Source organism: Anolis sagrei, chromosome 1 (assembly GCF_037176765.1).
Source record: "Anolis sagrei isolate rAnoSag1 chromosome 1, rAnoSag1.mat, whole genome shotgun sequence".
In the NCBI taxonomy this organism is placed as follows: Eukaryota; Metazoa; Chordata; class Lepidosauria; order Squamata; family Dactyloidae; genus Anolis; species Anolis sagrei.
Window position 1 is genome coordinate 72503842 of NC_090021.1, and position 19388 is coordinate 72523229.

A 19388-nucleotide genomic window follows, 5' to 3' on the forward strand; every position below is an offset into this window, starting at 1 on the left:
TCTCCTGACACACACACACACAAAACATCACTGATTTATATCTCATCTTATTTGATGTGCATATCAAAACCAGGTATCTTAAGAGCCAACCGGTGAAGAATTCAGCTTTTTTCCACTTATGGTTACAACTCAGATCATATTTCATCACATAAAAGTCTATAATGGTTTGTGTAATCCAGGATGCTTTAGTTAAAATCTTAGATAAGCCTTGAATCTTCTTGCAGAAACTCAGAAAACAATTTGAGATTTCTGCTTGGGCCAGCTTCCATCAAAGCCCACAATTCATTTCTTTAAACATTATTGGTAGTGGGAGTGTGGGATTTTCATGACCTTCTGAGACATTTTTCTGTTGGCTTTTTAAAGTATGCTTATTTGTTTTCCAAAAGGGAAACTATCTTTTCTATTAATAAAAAACAGGGAGAAGGATGGAAAAAAGCCTTTGTTCCTCATATGGACTACTTTGACTTGTCTGTGATAATATCCAGAGCTTTGGAAAGGATGTTACAGGCAGATAAGAAAAGTTTCTGCTGACAATTAAATATTAAAGTCCGCAAGATTTATTACAAAGTAGCATTTTACTCATAACATCAGTGAATTTTGTTTATAAAATTCTTTAAAAAATTAAATGTTGAAAATTTTAAAATCATAATATTTTTGTATTATATGGGAAAAATATTGTAATATCTTGAAAATGGAGACTAAGGAAACAAGATAATTACATTCAGTGTTACATTATATTTGATAGTGTTTCATTTTTTGTATACATAGAGAATTCTAACACAAAGCTTCAAGCTGTGCTAGTTTTGACTTCCTACGAAAAAAGTGTTGGACCAGAACACTGACTTTCTAACTACATTATATGGCAGTGTAGATGGGGCTTCGGAAAACAGGACTTGAATCCCCCTCAGTATGGAAAACCATTGGAAGACATTGGACATGTCATTCTCTCTCAGTCTTAGAGGGGGCATTTTGCCCCCAACTGAATAAATTCTACCAAGGAAATCCCATGATAGATTTTCTTTTGGGTCACTATAAAGCAGAAATGAAATAAAAATGGTTTTGGGATGTGTTGTATCTCTCACAGTCAACATTCTGACTCTCAAGTTCTTTAGCAAATACAACTTTTTGTTTAGTTTTTGCCAGTCCATAGGTGCCATGGAGACTGGTGGCATGGTGATAAATACAACTCTAATCACATTCGATCCTGCTCTTGGAGCTTGCCATGCAGCATTGATTTAACAGCACTTAGCTGCTGTTCTTGGTTTGGATATAATTAATTAATTGATTTAATTAATGCATTCAAACAACAGGGTAAGAGGTAATTGTAAATGTAAATTGTAAATGAAGTGTTCTTCTGAATGGGCTGTATGATACAGAAACATTTAGATCTCATCATATTAGAAACACTTCTTGAGACTCACAGTCTGTATTCCAAAAACTCTTTTTAGGGTTAAATGAATAATCACTAAACTTGCATGATCTTATCTACTAGTTAACCATTAGTAATATGTGTTTCTGTTTTCAACTAACCAGCATGAGACCTATTATCTACACAAGTTTGCTCAATGTCATCTTCAAAGCTTGGTTATAATATTGGTTATAATCAAAGTAAGAAAATGCAGTTTCCAATAGGAATGTAACAACTAGAATTAAGCCACTCAAATGGCAGGGAAACATATTCACTAAGAAAAGCATTTAAACATCTGAAAAGGATCTGAATGTATTTATTACTCTAAAAATCTTAGCAAATTTATTCAAATTTTATTCTGCCTTCTTCAAATATGGGAGTTAAAATGGTTTACAATATACATTAAAACAAAATAGCTGAATAAATGTAAATTTATTTACATTCACATAACACTGAATCTCAGTGATTTTTAGTCCTTCTTTAAATTAGATGGAGAAAATATTTTTAAAGTCTTCTGCATAAATAGTAAGAGGCAGATGAATGCAGGTTTGTCCAGGAAATGAATTAACCAATTATAGCGAAGCATAACCATTTTTTTTCTAAATCAGGTTTAGAAAAATCTAGAAAAATTGTGCATACCCACCCCGAGTCCCCAAGGGAAGATAGGATGGGGTATAAATAAAGTTGACTTGATTTGACCCACGTTTCTAAAATAGTGGTCATTAAACATAATGTTGGGTAATGATCAAGGTGCTTTTTCAATTTATTAAACTAAATTGAAGTTATCCACAAGATATAAAGGTTTGTTGATTGATCATATAACAGCATTCAGTATGCAACTAGACAACATTTTAACAGGCATTGTAGGGAATGCTTCTCAGTATGGACAGCAATGAAAAGATATATCCCACAGATTAGTCATTAAAGAAAATGTTCTGCTTTTGATTGTAATTTGCCTTGAGTTCTGGGTTCTTTGGCAATGCCTAGCATGATTTAGAAAGGAAAGGATGCTCTATTATCACCCAGGCTTCTTTCAAGAACTAGGGAACAATGTATAAAGCTCCCATGCCAGATAAATTATTCAAAGCCTTTTTATATACACCATTTCAGTCAATTTATTTAAGATAAAAAAGTTTACCAACAATTTCACTTCAAGCCACTGTAAAATAAGACTTCTGTTGCAGAAAGGCTGAAGTAATAGTTATGTACTAGCACAATTGTTAGCCAGGAATATGTTAAAACAAACAATTGCCAGATGCACATAAATTATTAAGACGGCTCTTGTTGTCTGATGTCTCTTCTGTCACATAAAAATATTTTAAAATAATTTAATTTTATCATATTTCTTATTTTCAGATAAATAGCAGAAAATAAAGTGTCATAATTGCACATTCATTTTTGAAGACCCATAAGAGAACATTTTTGAAGAGAACATGCACACTTAAAGCAAGTGGTCTTCCACCTTTTAGCCACCAATAGCATTTGGCCAGTGCTAGCATGCATATCCTGCTCATCAAGCATCAAACTGAATTATTCCATATTTCCCGATGATCATCCATTCAGGTTCAGTGTTTGTCAGCTGTTCACCCTGCCCTGGTTTCAACCCAACCTGAATATCGCACTTTAGCGTTCTGAAGCTGCAGAGAGGAGCAGGGTGAAAATTGTTCAAAGCTTGATGGAACGGCACAGTGAATTCCCATTTTCGGTCACCTATTAATTTCCTATAGTTCAAATCCCCTTTGAAAATAATGAAATCTGACTTCTGTAACTCAGTGTACAAGTCAGGAGCAACTTGAGCCATATTAGAAAATTCATGAGGCAAAGTCCAGAACAAATGATCATGATAAATCCAACTTCCTTTTTTCATATAACCCTCCCAGGAGACTCCACACCGAGACATCCACTTGTGATTAGCTGACTGCATTTGTTTAATTGCCCAATTCATGTCACGTTTTGTAGTATCCGACACATACCATGGCATACTTTTTCCATGAAAATGAATTTCATTAGCTAATTCTGAGGATATTAAAAAGTCAGCCACTACAAGGTCAGCAATAAGCTCAAAGCCAGCATTATCCAGGATTATATCAAGCCTAGTAGTCTGTGTATTTTTCCTCTTCATATTTATAAGCAATGACCACACTTTTTCCATGTGATCCACCAAGATAAAAGATTTTAACTCTTCCACGGACTGTAATGGATTAGCCTTCTGAGAATTATCTGCCCCACCAGAAATTGACAAGTCACACTTATTGCCCCATAATGATATCTAAAGAAAAGGAAATAAAAATGCTGGTTATTTTCTGTGAGGAAAGCAATCTTACTGTTTTATAAATCAAACACCAGTTCAATAACCTGCCTTAAAAACGTAATTATCAGGCTTATGATCTGACTGATAATTTCAAGCTCCAACCATCCAAATTCTTAAACAGAAGCTAGTCATAGTTAGATCTCAGCTTCTTGGTAACAACATTGCTAGTAATTAAAACACTACAAACAAAAAAAGTCCATGTTATTTCATGAAGGAACAATGTAGCAATACTTCCATATATATTTATGTGTAAGTCTTTTAGTCAAAACATTAATCACCCTCTTCCCCACCACAAAAAACCCTCTCTGGGTTAATTTATCCACAGGTCAATGAAGGTACTGTTCCTTAACTCGGATCAGAAAATGGACAATTCCTTCTCTTGAGTAGAGTAGCAAAAGGTGAGTGCTTAAAACAAGAGAAGCTAAAACAAGCTATGACCTTTGCTATTCTCTCCATCCCGCTGCTGCTGGCGTTTTTGAATATCTGGCTGGGAAAATGGCTGCAGCGGTGGTAGCAATTTGGGGCTTCTCCTCAAAGGAGTGCTGAGGGAATAGAGAGGGTTGATGCTTCGGTTAATTACTGTTTTCTTTTGATACCCTACTCAAATAAGGGGGTGGTTTTTATAAAATACAGGTAATCCCCAAATTACAAACATCTGACTTACAAACAATTCACAGTTAAGAACAGGGGTGAGACAAAAGGAAGGGAAAGAAATCTATCCCTAGGAAGGGTAATTCACTCTTGGAAGAGTTAACATGGGAAAAGGGGTCTCCACTTAAGCTTTATCACCAATCACTGTTTCCACAAGCCAATTTTTTCAAAATCCAATTCTCACAGGGACAGAAAGTGAAGTGAAATCTTCTGAACAGGGCACAGGCAGCAAAGCAAACACCCCAGGGGTGTCCACTCTTCCATATGCCATCCAAAGTTATTTTATAAATGGCTGAGGTGTTACACTTAAAAAATGGACTTGTTCTGACTTACAAACAAATTCAACTTAAGAACAAATATACAAAACCTATCATGTCCGTAACTTGGAGACTGCTTGTATGTGTGTTTTTAAGAGTACAATTCCTTAACTTTTACTTAAAAAATAGGGAACAATACCTTTCTCCAAATTAAATACTGAAAGGCATATTTGAATGCCTGGGTAGGAAAATGGTGGCAACAGTCACAACTTTGGTCCCAAAACCTGCCCTCAATTTATACATGAGATCAATTTCTAGCAAGTATATATGGTAGTTGAGAATAAGTAGCAGATAATTATTTATTTAGTCATTCTAGTGTAGGTCATGCTGACGGCATTTCTCATGGCTCCTAAGTATTCAGAGCACTTAGTAAAATTATGTAGATTTGGTTTGCTTTTTCAAACATTGTTTTTATCATTGCTGAAAACAGTTAAGCTAAAACATTTCCAAGACATTAACTGATTTAAATGTATTCTGATGGTCAAGGTAGTTTTTCAACATTTTCACTGTTGATTTATATAAAATCATTTTTACAAACTGTAAAGTTAAAATAGTTTGTAGTAAGGATATCAACAACAGACTATGTATTTTTAAAAGTACTAATTTACCTGAATTAGTTTAAGTAATTCTTCTTTCAGCATTTTTTCATTTAGATTCTGTATGTTCTTCAACAGTTGTTGAACATAAGTACTTAAAATAATAATAGCTTCCTGAGAGTCAAAGAAAGCACGCTCCTTTTCTTCTTTGAAGACATCATAATCACAGATTGGTGGACTAAAGCAAAGGAAGAAGAAGACCACATAATTTTTGATATCAGTAAAAGTTGAAAACAGCACCTGTTATTTTAATAACATAAAATGAATTATATATAACTCAGTTTGGCATACATTATCTTGTTTGATATTAAAAGCACATTTATTCAGAACATAATTATATATTGAACTTACTTAGTAGTACTAGTACTAGTAGTAGTAATACATTTTATTTCTTACCCTGCCTTTCCCCATGGCTTGAGGTAGGGCACAACATAGTTAAAATACATAAATAATACAAAGAACCACAAACATATATTTAAGAAACATAGAACAAATGTTAAAAGACCATTACTAATACAATGTACATTTAAAATTCACAAGTTTAAATTGACTGGATAGGCCTGCCGAAAGACATGGGTCTTCAGAAATGTTTCAAATTCCAACAGCTCATTTAGCTGTCGGAGCTGTTCCGGCAGGTCGTTCCAGAGTTTTGGGGTGGCCAATGAAAAGGTCCTCTGGGTGACGGTTGCCAGTCGGGATCCGGCTGGTTGGAGTAGCTGCACTCCAAAGGACCAACGTGTCTGGAGTGGATTGTACAGGAGAAGGCAATCCTTTAGGTAACCTGGACCAAACAATGTAGAGCTTTAAAGGTCAAAACCAACACTTCATACTTTGCCTGGAAACTAATTGGCAACCAGTGGAATGACTTTTGTATGTTCACTCTTGGATGTTCCAATCTGGCTGCCGTGGTTTGAACTAATTGGAGTTTCCAAACTTAGCACAAAGGTAGCTCAATGTAAAGCACATTGCAGAAGTCCAACCTTGAGGTTAACGTCCTTCAATTCTAGGAAGAGGCGCAGTTGGTGTATCAACCAAAGCTGACAATAATCACTCCTGACCTATCTGTTTGTTAAGAAATGGAGCTATAAGGAACACATGAGCTGTAAGAAACTGGTTTAGTTTTACCAAGAAGAAAGCCAAAAAGAGAAAAAGAGAGCAAAATGGGAGGAACAAAAATGTGTTTGTCTCTCAGCTTTCATATGTTCCATCTGATATTCTGCTATTGTATAGAACTAAACTAAAGCAGTAGTGAAGAAAAGGAACTTAAGGACACATGCCACTCAGTTCTAATTGCTTGAATGTTCATTCTCAGCCAGTCCATCCAACAAGTAAATGTACTCACCTCAGAGCAAGTGCTTCATGAATTCGTCGATACATATAACATTCTGTATATAACCAAGGAGATTGAAACCAACTTGGTGGTTCATTTGATAATTTTTTATGATATTCTAAATACTGGTTCCACAGTGTAGTGTCAGGACCATTATCTTTCAAGATAGTCAATGGCTTGTCTGTCTGCAGTTCATTCCGTAGCTTTGAAAGACAAGAGATAGCATGCTTTTCTGCTTCAAGACCTTTCTGGAATGAGACAGGAAGATAATGTCTTCAGTTCAATGTGTGTGCATTCATGATCTTCTTTCTTAAAGAAGAAATCAAATTTAATGTACTTAACATTCATCCAAACAGATGGAAAATTTCAATTCCCTAGAATCCAATTTTGTTTCAGATTGCACATAGAACTAGACCTCCATTTTATTAACAATGACACATAAAGAATGTCAACATTGTCCCTAAGCTTAACAACATAGTTTTTTCTTAAAGACACAAAATTATCCCAAGAAATCTGTTGATGACATTGTGTGAAACAGAAATTATACCTAATGCATATATGTCATTCTTCACTATGGGTGTCTGTGCATCTGAGACATTATTTTATGGCGGAGGGGGGAAATAATTGTGAGAATGCCTTTCCTATCTTCAAGCACTGCACACTCCCAATTATATAGTGGTAAAGTATTCAGACTCGATGCTGGCAACAACCTAGCAATAAATAACGTGGTTGCAGAAAGGCTGGGGGGAGGGAGGGAATATCCTAGTTATCCCTTCCTTACTCCTGAAACACATTCCACTTTATGTTGGGAGACACAAACAGGACTGCAAGTTTCATGTTTGGAGCTATCTGGAGCCATCAAACAGAAGCATTTTGTTGCTGGGCTTAGTACAGTCAGCCCTCCGCATTTGTGACACTGACTTTATATATTTGACTAAAATGTTCTTTCTAGAAATTTCCTGGAGAAAGTTGACTATAAAGTCATACTGCATGACCTAGAGACATTCCAAGAGAGAAGTTCTCTCAGGTAAAAATATAGGTATTTTTTCTGTGTGTTTTCCTACTCTAGCTGAGGTGACTCTAGTTATTTCAAATACAGAACTTCAGTGGGTCTAGTGCTTGCCAGTTTGGCTGATAAATGGGCCACCGAGAATAAAATAGCAACCTCTGATTATTGTGAAGGACTTTCCGAGTAGGAAACAGTATGTCAATTTGTAAATTAAAACAGAATGTTTGAGAAAAACAAGACACAAGAATCTTTACTCAGTGCTTTAATAATCTAAATAGTGAACAACACTCAGAGGAAAGAAAGAAAGAAAGAAAGAAAGAAAGAGAGAAAGAAAGAAAGAAAGAAAGGACTTATTTGTCTGATCCCACTAAAGATTATAAAATCTGAGAGCTGACATCTGAGAAGAAAACAACAACAAAATGAAAAGATAAAAATTGGCTTGTCATACAGAAAATAAATAAATTAGCCTATACTACAGTGAAGGGCAAAGAATAAATCCCAAAGATAGCCAACTGATACTAAAAGGAAAGAAGCATTCAAGTCTGATATAACAAACCTGGAGAGTGAAGAACTCCAGGGAAGATGAAGAGAAAAAAGGACAAATAAAATTCAATAAAACAGCAAAATGTCCTTACATTAAAAAGAATGAAAAATATAAATTTCTTACTTCTCCAAATTCTTCAAAGAATTCATGTTTGTGTCTATGTAGAGTATCAATAACTTTTGTCAGGATAAGAGGCAGCCTGTCTGTTATTGTAACGTACGCGAAGGATCTATAAAGGAAACATTATTGTAAATAATAGGTTTCACAAATGGTCAGAAGGGTTACCTGCCAAATCTAGAAAAAATAGAATTTTTCATTGTGTGTTGCAGCAAGATAAATCATGGTTTGTGATGAGAACTAAACCAGCCTTGTTTGCTCCTCCCCCAAAATGAAGAAAAAGGTAGAAAATGTTTTGCACTGATTTTTTTCTTGCATTTTTACAGGAAAAATGTAGGTTGCAATTGATTGTGTTTACAAAGTACAGGCCATCCCCAAGATAATAATAATAATAATAATAATAATAATAATAATAATAATAATAATAAATGGGGACTCGGAGCGGCTTACATGAGGCCAAGCCCGAACAAGAATTACAATATAACAATACAAATTGCAATAAAATAAACAACATAACATTAAAATAAAACATCAAAGCATATAAAACAATATACACAGAACATAGGAACTAAACATAATAACAAAATGACAGAGGGTATATAAAATGATTTTAAAACTCCAGGTGAGATAAGGGGGCTGAACTAATTGTAAGGGAGAACTCATAGAGAGATAGGAAAATAAGCAAACCTTCGTACATGGGGGGGGGGGGACTCCTGGGACAAGAACATTGGGGGAGCAGTAGCATAAAATTATGTGGTTACTCTCCGAAAGCGCAACAGCAAAGCCAGGTTTGAGACTCTTTTTAAAGGGTTCCAAGGTAGGGGCTTTCCTGATCTCTCTGGGCAATGAATTCCAGAGTCGGGGGGCCACAGAGGAGAAGGCTCTCTTCCTTGTACCCACAAGGCGAGTCTGGGAGACTGGTAAGGGCGAAAGGAGGACTTCGCCCGAAGATTGGAGGGTTCGGGTTGGTTCATGGAGAGAGATAGGTTCTGTAGGTTTTTCCTTAAGTTGAATTTGTATGCAAGTCGGAAAAGGTACATTTTTAAAGTGTAACTCCAGCCATATATATGTGTGTGTGTGTGTGTGTGTGTGTGTATTAGCTTTGAATAGCATAGGGAAAGGTTGTATGTAACTTTGGAACTGCCTGTTTAAAGATTTCCAATATGTGCCATGAATGGTAATGAAATGCCACCCTTTGCAAGCAAATGGCATGGCTGTGCCAAAGTCACGCGAAGGAGATTATCTCCTAACAAAAACTTTACATAGAATTGGGCCTATCTACCAGGTTAATTTTCTCGGTGGATTAATATGTTGTCGAGCCTGCTTATAGGACAATAAGATGTGATTCATACATTCAACTTTCTGGTTATTGCATCAGTCCTGTGTCATATTGGGCTCCTGCAAATCTAGCTCCAAGCAATTCAGAGGGGAACACATTACATCTTGGTCAGCCAAAAGATCGATCAAGCTATAGGAATACAACCTGTGATGGATGGGGAACACTACCCTTGAAGACACAGGTCTGCAGCTTGGGGGTGATCTTGAATTCATTGCTAACTCTGGAGGCCCAGGTGTCAGCTGTGACCAGGATTGCTTTTGCACAGTTAAAACTTGTGCACCACCTGCATCGTACCTTGAGATGCCAGATCTGGTCACGGTAGTCCATACCTTAGTCACATCTCACATGGATTACTACAACGCGCTCTACATGGGGTTAGCTTTGAAGAGCACTCGAAAGCGTCAGCAGATCTGCAGCCAGACTACTAACGGGGGCTCCATACAGAGAGAGAATCACCCCCATGCTAAGACAGCTGCAATGACACCCAGTTTGCTACTGGGCGAAATTCAAAGTGCTGCTTATGACCTTTAAAACCCTAAAAGGCTCTAGTCCAGATTACCTGGCCAATCGCATCTCCCTTTATGAGGCCACCTGGGTGCTATGGTCAGCAGATGGGGTCTTGTTCTCGCCCCCATCTCAAGTATGGCTGGTGGGAACAAGAGAAAGGGCCTTTGCATAAATGGACAAGAACTGGAATATAGATTTGGCTTTTAAATGCTTTTAATTTAATCTTTTGAAAAATCTTATTAAAATCTGTTAAATATTAAATGGTTATAATGTGAATTTGTTGGTCTATGTTCAATTGTCCATTTGTTGCTTGGATAAATGTAAATTGAATTTTATCTTTTGGTATGTGTTATTTTGTATTTTTAAATAGCATTGAATGTTTGCCTCTCTATATGTTGTAAGCCAGCCGAGTCTCCACTGGGGAGATAGGGTGGGATAGAAATAAAGTCTCGTTCATTCATCTTGCCTTAAAGAATAGGCAGCGATATTTGGCAACAATTTCCTGTACTTGATTTTTAAGTTGTTCTGTGAGCAATAATTTAGGTACTTCCTAAAATGGGCATATCAGGAAGTGGCGTTTTAACTGACACTGCAGAACACTGCCCTCCATCTTTCTTACATTATTTCACAACACAAACAAAGCCAATCCTTAGCAATAGGCCTCTTTCTACTTCCTCCTCCTTTTTGGAAGCACAACTCACCCCTAAGCACTTTCTGGCTCAGGGTGCTGAGGGCAAAATCTGTTGAAGGAATGATTGCAGCTGAAGGATGCAAGGAGAAAAGGAGTTGTTCATGGTCTCAAGTGTAGTGGTTTGAGGATTGGGTTAGGACTCTGGAGGCCTGGGTTCAAATCTCTGCTTCCTTGCCATGGAAACCTGCTAGGTGACCTTGGGCAAGTCACTCTCTCTCATAACCTCTTCTGAACCAATCTTGCCAAGAAAACCCTCCTACAGATTTACCTTATAGTGGCCGCAGGTTGAAAACCACTTAAAGGCACAGACCAACAAGCATCACTGAACACAGGCAAATTGGATTCTGAACAAAAGTACTGGGATTGTGCTTATAACTTAAGAAGGGGCTAGTACCTGCAATGGCACAGTGGGTTAAACCCTTGTCACTGCTGAACTGCTAACCTGAAGGTCGGTCATTCTAATCCGGGAGATGGAATGAGCTTCCCATACAGGGAAATGAGAGAAGCCTCCTACAGGATGGTAACACATCCGGGCATCCCATGGGCAACATTTCTGCAGACAGCCAATTCTCTCACACCAGAAACAACTTGCAGTTTCTCAAGTCACTTCCAACATGATAAAAAAAGAAGGAACTGAGCAAAACCCTAACACTGAAATGGAGAAACCCTGGAATGTGGTCTTCCCTTTTGAAAAGAATGTCATTATTATTACTATTATTCACAGAGATCAAAGCAAAGAGTCACTGCTTATGGAATCATAGGGGAGCCCTGCGATAAAGAACAGCATTAAAGATCTTGAGAGGTGTTGAACCCCCTCCTCTTAATCACTCAGTCTTCCTGTGCAAAACAGAAATGTAGCAAAATCAGTATGGCACTCAGGCTGAGATGTAGAAGAAGCCGGGCGACAGGGAAGGAAGGGGTTTCTGCATCTACATGGCGAGTGAATGCAGTCTGACCTCACTTTAACCGCCATGATTCAATGCTAGTGAGTGCTGGGAGCTGGAGTCTGGTGAGGCAGAAATGGGTAAAGGCTTACTATAATTACAACTCCCACGACTCCATAGGCCAGAGTCTTCACTTAAGTGGTGTCAACTTGCACGGCACATATAATCCGGATCAGGCCTGGGCAAACTTGGGCCTTCTAGGTGTTCTGGACTTCAACTCCCACCATTCCTAACAGCCTCAGGCCCTTTCCTTTTCTCCCTCAGCCGCTTAAGCGGCTGAGGGAGAAAAGGAAAGGGCCTGAGGCTGTTAGGGCTGGTGGGAGTTGAAGTCCAAAACACCTGGAAGGCCTAAGTTTGCCTAGGCCTATTTAACCTTTCCCCAACCTCAGAGGAACGGGACGCACCCCTTATACTTGCCCGCGAGCGAAGCCGGCAGCGAGGACGCCTGCGCCGCCATTTTCAACCGTTGTGACGTCATCCTCGCCCGTCACGCATGCGCGCGAGCGCACACCCGGCGGAGTCGCGCCATTTCTCAGGGAGGCCCGTTCCCATTGGCTGAGCGGCTGGGCCGGCGCTCAGGAACGAACCAATCCGGAGGCGAGGAGGCCGAGGATTCTCTCCGGTGAGGGTCAAAGCGAAGCAGTCGGGGAGGAGGAGAGAGGCATCGGTGGCTGTCACTCAGGCGAGGTGGGCGGGGCTAGAGGGGGCTGAGGCGCAGAATATGACTTCACTGGGTCCACTCCGGAGGGGAAAAGGGAGCCCTTGAGGCTCTGGAGACGGGCCCAGTGACCTCCTGTCTCCAGGAGTAGGCTTGCTTCCTTCCTCCCTCTTTCTAGGCCAGGTTGGTAAAGGCTCAGCCTATAATCTTGCTCTGAAATCAATTGGTTTAACCCTTGGGAAGCAGAGGCTGGCTTTGTTTTGTGTCAAGTTTTTTCGACACCAGAGATAGGAAACCTCCCTAATTCCTCCTCAGGTCCTGCAGTCTCAGGGCCCTGGCTTCCCTGTTGTTTCTTCCTCTAGCCCTGAGACCTTCTGACTGAATAGCTGCAATAACTGTGACATTTAATTCTGTGTTCATGTTTATATATATTTATTAACTTTATGGTTATGAGCCGCATTATGTCTCTGTCCTGAGAGAAAAGTAGAATATTATTAATTGTGTTATCGAAGGCTTTCATGGCCAGAATCACTGCGATGCTGTGAGTTTCTCGGGCTGTATGACCATGTTGCAGAAGCATTCTCTCCTGACGTTCTGCCCACATCTATTATAGGCATCCCCAGAGGTTGTGAGGTCTATGGGAAACTGGGCAAGTGAGGTTTGTATGTCTATGGAATAATGTCCAGGGTGGGAGAAAGAACTCTTGTCTGCTTGAGGCAAGTGTGGCTGTTTCAATTGACCACCTTGATTAAGAAGCATTTTCTCCTGACGTTTCACCTGCATCTATGGCAAGCATCCTCAGAGGTAGTGAGGTCTGTTGGAAGTAGGAAGATGGGTTTATATATCTGTGGAAATACCAGGGTGGGACAAAGGACTTTTGTCTGTTTTTGTCCTTTGTCCCACCCTGGTCTTAACACAGATATATAAACCCATCTTCCTACTTCCCACAGACCTCACTACCTCTGAGGATGCTTGCCATAGATGCAGGCGAAACGTCAGGAGAAAATGCCTCTAGAACATGGCCATATAGCCCAGAAAACCTACAACAACCCAGTAATTCCGGCCATGAAAGCCTTCGACAATACACCTTGATTAACATTGAATGGCCTTGCAGCTTGAAAGCTTGGCTGGTTGCTGCCTGGAATTCCAGAGAAGAATCAATCAGGGCCAGCTAACTTCTCCCAACAAATAATCCTCCCAGCAGCAACAAGCCAGGTTTTCAAGCTGCAAGACCATTAAGTGTTAATCAATGTGGTCATTTGCAACATTCACACTTGCCTGAAGTTCGTTCTCTCACCCTGGACATTTCACAGATATATAAACCTCACTTGTCCAGTTTCCAGCAGACCTCACAATCTCTGATGATGCCTGCCATAGATGTGAGCGAAATGTCCGGAGAGAATTCTTCTGGAACATGGCCATACAGCCCAGAAAACTCAGCAACCCAATATTATTATTGTTATGTATATGCCGTTTTTTTCTCCCTTAACAGAGGACACCACTACACTGCCATATAATGCAGTTTCAGGTTGCAATGTAATTGCATTGTACTGGTTTATATGAATCTACACTGCCACATAATGCATTTCAGTGCAGTTAAACATCATTATAGAGCAGTGTAGATGGAGCCAGAGACTCATAGCAGCAAATAATACTATCTATCTATTTATCTATCTATCAACTATTTAAAGCATAAAGATTATAAACACTAAAATAAAATTAATAAAGCACTGTTTAAAATAAACTGTTAAAACCATTATTCGTTTTAATAATTGTGATGATGATGATATAGCAATAATAATTCTACTTTAGCAGGCATGCTTATATTTTCCAAAGAGCCATGTCTTCTCAAGATGTGGCCAAAGTATAACAGTCTGAGTTTACTTATCTTGACATTTAGGGAGAATTCAAGTTTGATTTGTTTTATAATTCAATTATATGTCTTTTGGGGGGCTGTGGTAGCACAGCTGGTTAAACCACTAAGCTGCAGAATTTGCTGACCAGAAGGTCAGTGGTTCGAGTCTGTGAGACAGGGTGAGCTCCCGTCATTAGCCCCAGCTTCTGGCAGTCATGCCAGCCACGTGAACTTGGAGGCATCTACGGACAACACCAGCTCTTCAGCTTAGAAATTGAGATGAGTACCACCACCCAGAGTCCAACAAAACTAGACTTAATGTCAAGGGGAAACTTTAACCTTTACTATATGTCTTTTTGGCAGTCGAAGAACTCTCCTTCAGCAGCACAAATCAAAGGGGTTTATTTTCTTCTTATCAGATTTCTTCACTGCCCAGCTTTCACAGTCACACATAACAATTGGAAATATAATGGCATGGACATTTGGATCAGTCCTTTATAGCTGCCCTTCCATGTTCTAACCTTTGCCAGATTTCTTGATGGCAGTTTCCATTCTGATTAATTACTGAGCAAGGTACGGAAAATCATTAACTATTTCATTGCCATCTACTTTAAAGTTATGCAAATCACCAGCAATCATTCTGATCCAGTATAACTCTACTCTTTTTCAACCTGAGTGAAAAGAATGGATTCTAATCATGATAAATTAGATTTTCTTTTTTTTTGTTGTTCTCATATTGAGTAGATCTTGAATTACAGTCACCTGTAATTTCTGACTTATAAAAGATGATTGTGGAGGAGGTATTGTATGGATTTAATTTATCATCCTGCTTGACTTTTCAAATATAGTACTGGTGTTTGAACAGGATTTATCATTTATTAATTGAATTTACATCGTAATGTTTTAGATATTAGAAGTGGAGCCATAAGTTGTGAACTCTAATAAATGTAGTATTTTAATTTTTGCCAGTTAATGAGAAGCAGATGATGGGTTAAAGTGGCAATTGAAGAAACTGAAGCACCCTATATCTTACAGAAGATTTGTTTTGTTACGAATTGAATTGAATTTTTATTATCTGGATTTTAGGACTCTTTGATTCTCAGAGTCCACATGGCCTGAGAGGGAAGTGACTTCTGCCTCTACTAATAACCCTCCAGATCATCTTAATTGACTACAATGTTTTAAGACACCTTATCAAAAGGTATAAATCTTTCCGGGGGGGAGGGGTTGAAATTTATATTGAGCATTTCCAGTTTGTAGGTTTTTGTTTTTCATGTTTGTTACATTTTACTTAGACAAAGAGCAGAATCCGGTCTATAGCTTGAAGTCATTCCATTGATACACCAACTGTTTTTGACGGGTTCTTTCTCCCAAGTGCTCCAAATGCACCTTCCACTTCATTTTCTAAAATTGTAGATTTGATTTTCTTCCTTGAATGGATCTGCCATCCTTTCATTTCTTTTGTAAAAACTAGAAAGCATTATTCATAGTAGGTAAAGGTAAAGGTTTCCCCTGACATTAAGTCTAGTCGTGTCTAGCTCTGGGGTGTGGTGCTCGTCTCCATTCCTAATCCAAAGACCTGGCATTGTCCATAGACACCTCCGAGGCCATGTGTCCAGCAAGACTACACGGAGCACCGTTATTTTCCATCCGGAGCAGTACCTATTGAACTACTCACATTGCATGTTTTTGAACTGCTAGGTTGTCAGAAGCTAGGCCTAACAGTCCTGCTTGAATCCTGCTCCCCAGATTCAAACCACCAACCTTTCAGTTAGCAAGTTTAGCCATACAGTGGTTTAACCCTCTACGCCTCTAGGCGCCAACTTAATAATAAGAATGGCATTGCTACTTTGGCAAAACTTTCAAGTGTATCTTCATTACTTCCCCATCACAAAAATGAAAAGACTATTGCTTGCGATTCATTCTGACAACACTAACACTCCCTCTAAGAGCAGTAGGCTAATATATGCTTTCAAGTGATGTCAAGGATTTCTCTTGACACACGATATAAATATTTCCCATGCTTCTGTATTTGTTTCAAGGATTATCTTGTAAAGTATGTTGATGTGAGGACAAGTTCCAAAGTTTCTTTCCAGTTGTCCTATGATGAATTACGTGGATGTCTGCACAGATTCTTTTCATCCTTTCCTTTCATGACAGCAGTATCCCTGCTTAATCCTTTCTAGACAGGATTAAGTAAACATGTGCTTGCTGTCCTCCCACCTCTGAGCAGGGGAGGAGTTTTTTTTCTGGATGCCCACACCAGCTTTTCTCCTCCATGTTCCAATCACAAAATGGTATGAGTATTTTTGTCGTGATCGTTTGCATTGTGTGGAGCAAGAATTACCCCAATTTTTGTTCCAACCTCTTTTTTGTCTCTCAAAAATGCACATGGCAGGTGTCTAAAAATTCAGAACATAGTTTAAAACCATTGTGCTGGCAGTGTCATAACATATCTATCTTGCATGTATAGCTAAATAAAAAAGGGAATATCTTTTCAATCTATCATAGAGAATATCTTTAGAGCAAACTTCTCCTGTGATTATTACCTAAGCACTTCCTACAATTATCTCCTTAAAATTTAATTTCTCTCTTACCTCATAGCAAGCTTCTTTATTTCCTTCCCAAAAAGGTCCAGCCTAGTTCAGGACTGCAACTTCTCCATTTGTAATTTTTTTCTTCAGAAATCATGTGGCAATCAATTCACCTCTTAAGGCATACATTTATCCAGCTTAACCTCACAGCCAACATTTAAGGCCATTGGATGAACTTTAGGTATGCCTAGTTCACTATTTGCTGTAGTGGCCTTGATGAACTCATTAGGTAACTCATAGCTTATTTGAAGACAGTATCTAGATGTCTGTCCAAAAGTTTCAACCACTAGCCTTTGGAGGATTAAAGTCATTCTGTTGTAAGGAAAGACACTGTTCTCTTCTAGAAGTTTACAAATCTGTAAAATCCTCAGTTCTTGTGGGTTTTTTCGGGCTATATGGCCATGTTCTAGAGGCATTTCTCCTGACGTTTCGCCTGCATCTATGGCAAGCATCTTCAGAGGTCTGCTGGAGCTGGGAAAAAAGGGGTTTATATATCTGTGGAATGACCAGGGTGAGACAAAAGGCTTTTGTAAGTTGGGCTAGGTGTGAATCTTTTCAACTGACCACCTTGATTAGCATACAATGGGCTGACAGTGCCTGGAGCAAACTCTTCTTGAAAGGTGATTAGATGTCCCTGCCTGTTTTTCTCTCTGCTGTTTTAATTTTAGAGTTTTTTAATACTGGTAGCCAGATTTTGATGAACCAACCTGGACACAGCATTTTATTTGAGAACACAAAAATGCTGGACCACTCTCACAACCACCATGTCAGACTACACAGAGAAGCCATTGAAATCCACAAACATGTGGACAATTTCAACAGAAAGGAAGAAACCATGAAAATGAACAAAATCTGGCTACCAGTAGTAAAAAACTCTAAAATTAAAACAGCAGAGAGAAAAACAGGCAGGGACATCTAATCACCTTTCAAGAAGAGTTTGCTCCAGGCACTGTCAGCCCATTGTATGCTAATCAAGGTGGTCAGTTGAAAAGATTCACACCTAGCCCAACTTACAAAAGCCTTTTGTCTCACCCTGGTCATTCCACAGATATATAAACCCCTTTTTTCCCAGCTCCAGCAGACCTCTGAAGATGCTTGCCATAGATGCAGGCGAAACGTCAGGAGAAATGCCTCTAGAACATGGCCATATAGCCCGAAAAAACCCACAAGAACTGAGTGATTCCGGCCATGAAAGCCTTCGACAATCTGTAAAATGTTCGGGACTTAAGCCTCATTTTGAGGAATTACCATTGCCATGTTGTGTGAAATGCACCTGTTGTTTTAGTATCTTCTGCTTCCTTTGAAGCTAAAATAAATTATAGCAATTAATGAGATTGATTTGTAGAAAATTGCAGTGTTGATATTTGCTTTTGTAAAATGCTAAAATATCTTCTTTTTCAGAAATGTGATATTCTATAACTCTCTCATCCAGGTCACACTGAAAAGATGGCAACTAAATTACTGAGATTCCTCACAAAATCTCCGCATACAGTAAGACGTTGTCAACATTTTCACAAAAATGGGTATCTCACTTCAAGCAACATTTTTCAAGGGATATCCAGCAACCCTCTCTCTGAAATGAGATACATTTCTCAGTGCATTCCAAAGGCAGCTGCTTCTTGTTTATCTGGTGTTTGTGTACCTGCTAAGACTTGTTGGAGGTGGAGACCACAATATAATATTACTACTGCAGCAGAGACTGTGAATTATTTGGCTATGGATACTTGTTTTCCATTCAGAGAACAGTCCAAGTTTAAAACAAATTACATGCACAATTCCAATTTTTTAAGAAAACCTAGTGCTGTACCAAATAGATGTTACTCAGTTTTATCAACAAGTGCAGTTATGCCAAGTCAAGGTACTGTGTCGGTGAAAAGGCCACCAAAGGCATCCCGGACTAAGCAGCCATCTAGAGCTAACCTACCACTACCATCTGAAACTGAGGTAAACTTTTTTTTCACAATTGTTACATAGGGCAGACTTTTCAAATAATGTAACGAATGTTGCATTCACCCAGGTGCTGTTTATAATCAAGTTACATTGCGACAAGTGAGGGCTTTTCATGAATTGTCGTTTTGTAGAATACAGTATGCTTCAAGTTTCCATGTCACTGAAAAGCAAACCACCTTCTGCAAAAAGTAATGCTTTAAATAACTTTTTGGGATGAAAATGGTTCCTGCAGATACCATTTTCTATTGTTATTGGATTTTTTTCCAGTTAAAAAAATACAGGACAAAGTTTCAGAATGGATGAAGGCATAAAGCCTTTTCAGTAAAAGCTGCCACATGGAAAAATCTTGTGCCAGATATCACACTCGGACATAATATTTGAGTAAAAAATTAGCCCTTTTCTTTATTGCATAGCTCCACCTGCTGGTACAGAAGTGCTCAGGTTAACGCAATGGCATTCTGAAGCTGGCGGGGGGGGGGGGGCACAGACTCCTTTTAGAATTTGCATGAAGTTATGAGCACCACTACTCCTGAAAAATGCACTTAAACATTATCTCAAAGTAACGAG

General features: G+C 38.8%; 2 protein-coding genes across 8 annotated transcripts in view; one reads left to right on the forward strand and one right to left on the reverse strand.

Moving 5' to 3' along the window:
• Nucleotides 1-1708: 1708 nt before the first annotated feature.
• On the reverse strand, nt 1709-12264 carry ARMT1 (acidic residue methyltransferase 1). Its single transcript, XM_060753570.2, has 5 exons — nt 12169-12264; nt 8290-8395; nt 6626-6861; nt 5296-5461; nt 1709-3677 (listed from the first exon to the last, which is right to left on the reverse strand). The coding sequence occupies exons 1-5, from the start codon at nt 12240-12242 to the stop codon at nt 2922-2924; spliced, it is 1338 nt and encodes a 445-aa protein (XP_060609553.2). The 5' UTR covers nt 12243-12264; the 3' UTR covers nt 1709-2921.
• Nucleotides 12265-12363: 99 nt separating this feature from the next.
• Nucleotides 12364-19388, forward strand: part of RMND1 (required for meiotic nuclear division 1 homolog) — a 29714-nt gene continuing 22689 nt past the window's right edge. The window contains exons 1-4 of one of the 7 annotated variants that reach the window (XM_067466005.1): nt 12458-12605; nt 14697-14850; nt 15364-15478; nt 18304-18815. In XM_067466005.1, coding sequence (XP_067322106.1) covers nt 18318-18815 — 498 coding nt within the window. In that variant the 5' untranslated portion in view covers nt 12458-12605; nt 14697-14850; nt 15364-15478; nt 18304-18317. The other 6 variants (XM_067466010.1, XM_067466004.1, XM_060753567.2 and 3 more) reach the window with 6 other exon arrangements.